We start from the raw sequence: 9,201 nt of genomic DNA, 5'->3' as shown, positions 1-9,201 counted from the left end.
GAGAGTAAAGAAAGCGGTGCTGAGGAAAATTGTATTGTACAGAAATATCAGCTCCAATAAGAGGGAGCTAAGAAGACCCATAACATTGAGGCAGAAATACTATAACGGGAATAAACCCAACTCTATTGTCATCTTGTATCCAAAGACTGCTTTTCAAACTAATGAGTCCGACTCAGCACAGTTTGCATATAAATCACAGGCTGAAAGAAGTAATTAGGATATTTCCCCACACGCTTTGTGAAACTGACCATAGAAGATTGATGTTATCTTATAATTTAATTGATTTAAAAGAAAATTAATTATAACAATTTCCACTCTTATCCTATTATGAATAATGGGAACATCTTTTGTTTTTCTCCCGTGTTTTATTAAACAACACTTATGTACAAATATATTAATTACAGAACATGTAAAATAGTACATCTCAACATGGTGTAAATGGCTTTGGGTGCATCTAGTACAAATATCCAAACTCCACTATGATACTGTACGTACTCACACAACACTGAGTAAACACACTTGTGAAATTCAAGCATTTGAAACATGTTTTTTTTATCAATGCTTTCCTTTTGATTGCTCATGATGTCTTTACTAATCTAACTGATCCATCACGTGACACATTTCAGCATGACTTCTGTAAAGACTGTGGTCCTAGTGCAGCCATCTAAACCCGCCACATTCAAAGTACAATCATGCAGTTCCCTGAGAGGTAATACCTACTTTGGCAGCCTGCCCCTTGGTCAGAGGTAAGGGAGCAGAGTCATTGTTTGCGTTTTACAGCAAAGAGAGTCTCACGAGGCAGCCAGGACCCTGCCCTCTGTCCACAGGTTCCCCCTGTGGTCATAGGCAGTCCCTGCACAGAGCCACCTGGCCGGTACGGTAGTCCCTGCAGGGGCAAAGGCGCTGGTATTTGGCACTGGAGCCGGCGCAGCTGAACAGCAGCGGGTCCTGCTGCAGGCCACATTCAGCATGCTCTGCTGAGAAGGCAGGGAAGAGATGGTTCGTCTCGTACTCCACTCCCTCACACTGGATGTCCAGCCTGGAAGCAAAGACAAGTTTAAAGGGTATTAATTATTACTCCGCTGATAAAACACACTTACATGTTTAATATTAATGTAGCAGGAGTGCCAGAGGGTATTAATGATTATTCCACTAATATATTTAATATTAATGTTACAGTGCCGCCTTCGGGACCTGGCTGACTAATGGGAAGAGAAAAGGTGAGCTGGTGTCTTCTGTGCTTCGTGCAGCTGCATGATTTTGAAAACAGAAGCGCAAATGAGGCGTAATAGTTCGTCAAATGTATTGTTGTTGCAGGATGAGCTCCTGTAGGTGCATCGCTTTGTTTTCAAGAGGGTCCTAATGAGGCGTTTCACAAAATAATCAATGGTGCATTGGACAAGAACACAATCTCATTTTAGTTTAAGTTTTGCATTCAAAGAGGGCCGATGTGATGGATATCACAACCATAGGCATCCAGAGGGCTGTATTTCTGCATGTATCTTCTATTAGCACATTTAATGAACTTTTAATTTCACAACCAAGAGAAAATAACAAATACTACAATCATACACTGCTAATGTAGCACAGAAGCTAGTTGGACAACAACCACTTAACCAGAGCTGGGTGATCAGGCAAAGGTACTGGGCTCATTAGCCTCTCTGGGACCAAACACAGCCTCTGAGACCGAGGCAGTTTGATGTCAGGGAATACCAGTGCCAAGGTGATTTCAGCGGCCACAACCAGGATTTTGACACTAGGGACAACGAAGACATGGCGGGTTCAGGTAAGGGCAGGAGAGGCACGAAGCGGGAAAGGAACAAGAGGGAGACCTAAGCTATCCTATCAGACTATCGCCTCTTGAGGAACAAAGTGGGTATTACAAGACAGAATGGCATGGCTAGCTAGTCAGCATGCTAACTTCAGTAGATATCACAGACATCTTTGCCATAGCGTCAAAACTGTTCTTCACATTCTGTTGAGAACGAATTGTGCATAGTCATTTAACAAATTAACCCAATCGGCTTTACCCGCTGAAGGCCTCCTTAATGTTGATGAAACGATACAAGGCCGGTTCACAGATTAGTCCTGCAGTCTGGCAAGCCGTCACACACGACTGGCCCACCGACGAAGCCAAGAGCCGCAGTGCACTGAGGGGCGGCCAGGCTGCGTAGAAGCTGGCGTTGGCGGCCCAGGTCAGGATGCTGGAGTTCGGCAGGAGGATGAAAGGACTGGGAGGGCTGCCCAGCCAAGCCCCAGATGAGTTCACTGGAGGAAATGGAGCCTGTGGGGAGCAAAAGTCCTGCACGTGCAAAGATAAAACAACCCTGGTCAGTAATATTTTCTGTGTAATATTGCAAAACCTTTGACCCGTCAGCTACAAAAAACAATATACCCACTACAGAACAGTGACAAATTAGACATCCGGCTGATACAGGAAATAATAAAAGAACCGTTACAGGACAAAAAGGTGCTTATCGGAGCTGACAAGTCCTCGTCAATCTTCCAGCAAAATGATATGAATGCAGTTATGCTGCCCAATAACAAATGAGGTCTGGAGGCAGAATTAGGCTCTGGTGAGAGCCCTGATTAGATTCCCCCTCCAGCTGGGGCTATTCATAAGACCCAGGTAATAACATTTCTCTGACATGTCCCACTGGCCTCCAGACCCGTTTATTAAACAGGCTTCTAGTGCCCGCAGGCAATAACTAGGCTCCTATTCTCTCTCTCTGCTGCGCTTCCACTGCTATCATTTCATATTTTGGTTTCTTACCTACTTTTTTTTCTAAAAAAAGAACTTTGTGACCTTGTTAATAAAAGTCCTTAACAGACAAAAGTATATTATTATTATTATTATTATTATTATTATTATTATGTGGGCATCCACAGTATTCGGTTTGTTTGTGGCGGCTTGTGAGAAGATTAACAGAATACTTCAGGGTGTTTTTATCTTGTAATCATCGTCACTGTTGAAATGGTGTCAGAGCATTTCTGATCCTAAACATAGAGCACATCAAGGAAATCTAAAAACATAACCAGGTGTTATTTTTGTAGATTTAGGTGACTCTGGTCAATCCAGATGTCAGATGACCACACAGGTTGGAAAGAACTTGAACCCGACTGACGCTCCATTATTGGGGCCAATGCCAACACCAATTTTAGGAAGCAATAGTTTCCTATATTGATATCAACTGATACACACACATTGTTTTGCGATTGTCCTTCGAAGGTGGTTATCCAACACTTGTTACAAAAATGTTATGCAGGCAGGATGTTATACAATTTAATTGGATTTTAATAATTATAAATCACCCTAACCATCTTATTCTGCATTGTGAACTAAAAAAGAAAAGTTTTCATATTGGCGCATATTGGAAAACAAACACACCGATGCGATATAACTGTAGCAGGCCGACATCATCTACTGTACAGTTCTAGTGAAGCTGCTGCGTTCCCAGATATCACCAGTGGAGTGAGTCATGTGGGTTTTTTTTAAAACGCGATGTTCAAACTACGTCAGTTCCTGTGAATCATAGGTGGCAATTTTTGGCTTTCTGATTCATGCGTTCTGGCACTGAACACTCTGAGATGAGTGCATGTTCCGACAGACTGAGCGATGTTAAATTAAGGAAGAGCACAGGTGTTATTAAGAGCATTAGTGACGGCTCTGCTTTGCTCCCGGTCAGCCATCACAGTGAGCCACGATGCAAAAGACCAGGTAACCGACACTGAGGCGGCTAAATGGAATCCAGCCATCATTCATTTATTCTTTAGGCTCGTTCTTTTCTTAATGTGACATGATAAAATAACAAAGTAATTAATTAAGCTTCTACATTAGTAGTAGGCTAGTACACGACTGAAGCCTCCATCTATTAATGATCTGTCATATACTGGGGGATGGTGACATCTTCAGGAGGTGTTATACAATTAGGTATCCAGAGAATGTCAGGTAATTGTAATTGCACTACTCTGTATGGTTAGCAACCACAGAGTACAAAAAACATCTGTCATGCTGCTCTCTTAATGTGCGTGTCCACCTGTATATATCTCAAGTTAAATGTCATTCAAGTGATTTCTCAGTTGAATGCGTTCTCAATTATAGGCATACAATACAAATAATAATAGGACAGGGAAAAGTGTGAAATGCATTATTTGTTCTTGGCTGTACGTGCCGTCACATAATCCAGAAAAGCTTCACAGGAGCAGAGAGACTCAGCTGCCAGTGTATTGTATGAGGGTCATGGTGGGGCTGGAGCTCTGCCAGCGGAGGGAGTTGAGAGGAAGTTATTGTGGGAGATAACGAGGATGAGAGATTCAGTCGGAGAGTTGAAAAAAAAACAAGTTGATAAGTTTGAAATAAAATTGGGAAAGTGTAAAATGGGGGGAAAGGAAGGTTAAGAAAAGTGGAGGAGAAGAAAGGAGAGTCTGATTGGGAGTCGGGCCTCGTACACACCGGGCGGGCAGTCACAGTCGGTCACGGAGTGTTGACTCTGTGTGTTTGTGTGTGTGTGTGTCTGACAGCTCGGAAAGAGATGGTGTCAGAGCCGAGCAGAGGCATTTCCTTAACCTGCCACTGCCACACATTACACCAACCATCACAGCATGATAGATGGAGCAGAGGACGACAACGCATGTAGATGTAAAGGATAACGGGAGTGTGCACAAGACTGACAGGACACACACGTGTCAGTCTTTATGAATGTTAATGACAAGCATTTGACAGTAATAACTACTAATGACATTTTTATTTGATCTGTGCATTAGAAATGGTCCACCAGTGCCTACGTTGGTACGTACTTTTTGTGATGTCATTCGGGGTATCTTCAAATGTACAACCTAAGCTCATTTTTATGCAAGTCAATGAACCATAATAAATGATAGAAGTGATGGAATTGACATGTTATTTTCAGCCAATTTGGCTCAATATAAAAACAAAACGTGTTGATCCAAAAGACTTGTATTAAGTGCCTACGTGGTATTTTCAAAGTAAGGTAATGCAGTGTGACATTAGGTAATGTAAAGTAAGGTAACATAGTGTTATGACAGGCTGTATTATATTGTTTAATATCAAGTTGACCTAACAAAGACATCTGTCAATGTCAACTGTGCATTTATCATGACATAATTGACTGAATGATTCAGAATGATGAGTCATAATATTCATAAAGACTTCTTCATGAACTGGATTACAGTAAAAATATCCATGAACATTAGATCCTGACTTTTGATAATTCCCATGCTGATGTGTGTAAAAGGTTGGATGATAAGTCCATTTATGTATGAGAGTTATTTTGCTCTTTCATTACTGTCCTCGAGGACCATCACTGTGAGACAGTCACCGTGCTAGTCTATTAAGTTTGCAGCTGGCGTCTCCACAGAATTTAATTGCTGACCCTGGCAGCGTAGCCGAGGCATATATATTGGGGCCAAGCAACTGAGAAATCCCAGAATGGGAGACTTTTAAATAGAAGTTCAGCGTATTAGTTGAATTCAGATTATCTACATGGACACATAAACGCTCTGAGAAGAAGATCTTGTGCAGTTGTAAAAATGCAATTGCTGTTGTATTTCTTCTCTATCAGGTAATTGTCCATTCAGCATGTGAGATCTTTCTCAAATTCCTCCAAACACATGCTGAAAGTCGAAGTCAGCACACATTCAACCGAAAAATGCAAACGTCAGGGTAATGTAAGGGACAAATGATTGACTGATACTGTTTGGTTTAGATGGTGTGCATCTGTTCCAAGAGATAAATGACTAAAAATGCTCAATAAACACTTAAATAAAATTGGCTTTGGTACAAGTATCCCACATGCACCGCAAGTTCCTCCAAATCAGTTGTGGCTACGGAAGAGAGCCAATTAATTCCCCCCCCCCCTCCTGTCAACAAAGAAGCTGAGACGCCTGATGATAAAGACTGAGCTAATGAGAAGAGGCTCATACACCGTCCATTCTAATGCAGAGATATTACGCCTCCTTTCCACATTCATATTCTCTCCTAGTGTCGTGTTACAACCGTCAAGACACATTCTTGAAAAGGGTAGACTGTCAGTTCTTGGAAAAGCTGACTGTGTTTGCTCATATTGGCTGCGAACTGCAAATGCAAAATATACTTCAAAAAGGTTCCCTGTGGAGTTGTTGACCGCTATTAAGGCACTATAGGATATAGCAGAGGTGGGCAAACTTTTTCCCTTGGAGGCCAAACATGAAAGTTATCGGTGGACCATGGGCCAAAAGCAAACGCTGACTTTACTGTATCACAAAGACACGAAATGCTGTGAGGATCCCAAGTATGGCAGGCCACGCGGGCCCATTTTTGACCCCTTAGCTGATAGAGAGGCAGACTTAGAAAGCCCCTACATACATTGTATAAAGTTCTGTTAACCCAGATGTTGCACATTAAACTGGACCAATAATAACATGTAGGGCAACCTGTACTGCCATGTATAAACAAGTGGGAAGCAATAGTTGTAGCATAGCTAATGTTAGCTGCGTTAGCCTCGACCTCTGCAAACTGTCCGGTGGTTTCTGAGGTGAAGGGTAAGTCAGCGTGTCTTGCTCGATAAGTTAGGAAAACGATCCATTACATACATTTGGGATAAAAATACAGATAACTGGTCAATATATTCCATAATACGCAGTCTGCTGAGGAGTTAATCGTAATCGATAGGCACAGCACAGCACGTGTGGTTTGGCTAGCTTGCTCACGATTGCATGAAGATTCGTGGGTATACTATCATCAGTGTTGTGACAATTTTTAATATGTTGGATTCAGTTTATTACGTGTGTTTCAGCCACTTTTACATTTTTTAGAAAATAAATAAAACTTTTAAATATTATCAAACAATAATCCGGCAGTAACTCTGAAGACCACCTCGGGGTCGCAGCCCGCCTGTTGAAGACCCAGGGTACAGAGCAATGTTTTTACGTGAAGGTGATGTGATTCACCCTCCAGACAATCCATTAATCAGCAGTTGTGGCAACATGTTTAGAAACATATGCCATAAAAAGGCAGGAGAATATCACCAGGTAAGACTGAGGTGATTCAATTGTACACATCCTGAAAGTTAGTCATGATACTATTTTAAAAATAAAGGCCAAAATTGACTCCGTAGAGGCTTAAATGTCCTGAATTATATGAATCAAACTCCTCAAACATTGGATCCTATATTTTCCATAATGCAACTCATTAGAGCCTTTTGTTAGTCTGTCTGTGAAACCCTTCTCCAATGATTAAAATGGCACCTTGGCAACATTATTTCTGAATTAAGCTGTAATACTTTCAGTCACAAAACACTACACTGCACTGGTCTATTATGACCACTCGAGGGGGTGTCACCGGCTGCAAAGAGCCGCAGCAGTTGAGCCAGAACAAGTAACAATTAATCTCATGGTTCCAGCTCACATTTCACATTTATTTTTGTGCTCTGCTCACCACCAAACTGTGACCGACCCGAGCTGCTGGGAGGCAACATACGCACCGACAAATCACTTCCATCACATCATTATGACCCGCACCAGCTGCCTGCTGAGTTTGGACACCCACCTGGTTCTGAATGTAGGCGTGAACTCTTTCAAGCATCCCCTCACAGGTGTACTCGTAGGGCAGGAACGGCTCCACCTGCAAAACACAGATGTGCACACAGATGCAGAAACAGTGCGGGGTGTGTGTGTGTGTGTGTGTCCACAGAATCAAGCCATTGTAATCACAGCAGCCGAGCATCTGACAGTTAATCAAAGCTGACATATTCATTAGCGTAATTGTGAAAGGCTTATATCATGCCACAAGCCTCACATTAAAATCAATGAGCTAATACATCACAGGTGACAGCTTTGAAAATTGATTTCATTATTTTTAGTGATGACTGCATCAATATGTCAAACAATGGATTAAAGTGACAATGGACCACTGGTCACCCGGTACTGATGAGGCTCCTGGTTCTGTGCATTCTGGGTCCTTTGGGCACATTTATCAGTGTCCTATTCTCTGATTTTTGAAGGCAGGCAGTGGATTCAAATTCACTGAGAGAGCACTGATCAATATCCTCTCCTCTTCTTTCTAGCGTTTTATGGCAACAGCCTCGTAGAAAACCCAACAGTGACAGAAAGAAGTAGGATTATATTAATTACAGCGTTCTGAGAGAAGTGATCATGAAATATAGCAGGATTGCTGAACGCAGGATGTTTTCTGCGAGGATTTCCAGCGCAGCACACTCTCTGAATGTCTCCTGTGGTAGCTAAAGTGAGATCTCATTGTTTACCATCAGGCCTCCAAAGCACTCAGGCTTTTAAATTGATAAATGGTTCCTTTTAGTGTTGTGTTCCTTTTAGCACTCTCTTATTACTTTATTTCATCTGAGTTTAATGAAATGTATCTGGCACTTTATCAGCTATTCTGCAGTGCAATTTGCCTTTTGGGCATCTTTATATAATAGAATCAGAGGCAGAGTGAGAAAAATGCTTCATAGAGGGGCGATTTGAATTGAAAAGCGGAAAAACATTTTTAAAACGGCTGTGCAGTTTATATACCCAAACTGATTGCATTTCTCGGCCACAGAAATATGTGAGCGACATTCATTATTTCATGCCGTCAATCGGGTGACATAAAATAAAAACGTCTTAGGTGATTGTACTCGGAGCAGCCGTGTCCAGAATAAGGCAAACAAACCCAGCTGGCTTGTACACTAAAGCAGGTGTCACAGGCGTTTTAGTGCTTCTTTATCAGCTGCCTGTTTCCTCATTTCCATCGTGCACTGTTGCCATGGTGCCATTAAAATGTGAGGCAACAGGGTTTCAGACGGGGAGGCAGCTCTTCAGCTCTGTCGAACGTCAACAACATGAGCGGCAGCATCACAAACAAAGCTCATCCGAAAATGTGTTGAGTAAAGAACTTTATGTGCTGAGCTGGCTGTGAGTACATACAGTACGAGTGAACCGCTGTGTGGTACTCAGACTACCAATGGTGTCGCGCCTGCAGCCATCTGAATATTATGCACATTATCCTACAGAAGGATTTATGTTGCTTAACTTAAACACTGTATTACAGATATAGAGCTACTATTATTGATTTTGGCAAATGCACTTTTTCTTCTGATCAAGAGTAAGACGAGAAAACCGACAGCACTTTCAGGTTGGCTCTGAAAGTCACATCATACACCCACCAGCACCTCTAAAGCTAACTAATTAACATGTTACATCTTA

At 42.0% G+C, this 9,201-nt stretch overlaps 1 protein-coding gene across 2 annotated transcripts in view; it reads right to left on the bottom strand.

Moving 5' to 3' along the window:
• Nucleotides 1-323: 323 nt before the first annotated feature.
• The window catches only part of mgat5b (alpha-1,6-mannosylglycoprotein 6-beta-N-acetylglucosaminyltransferase B), a 68,059-nt gene continuing 59,181 nt past the window's right edge, over nt 324-9,201 (bottom strand). For both annotated transcript variants that reach the window (XM_084371637.1, XM_084371638.1), the window contains 3 exons: nt 7,547-7,621; nt 2,031-2,302; nt 324-1,039 (listed from right to left, as the gene is read on the bottom strand). In XM_084371637.1, the coding sequence (XP_084227763.1) occupies nt 841-1,039; nt 2,031-2,302; nt 7,547-7,621 (546 nt within the window). In that variant the 3' untranslated portion in view covers nt 324-840. The remainder of the gene's footprint in view (nt 1,040-2,030; nt 2,303-7,546; nt 7,622-9,201) is intronic.

Source organism: Pagrus pagrus, assembly GCF_965226575.1.
Source record: "Pagrus pagrus genome assembly, chromosome: 13".
NCBI classification, from domain to species: Eukaryota; Metazoa; Chordata; class Actinopteri; order Spariformes; family Sparidae; genus Pagrus; species Pagrus pagrus.
The sequence above is the reverse complement of the archived record's forward strand: the minus strand, read 5'-3'. Positions and strand labels throughout refer to the sequence as shown.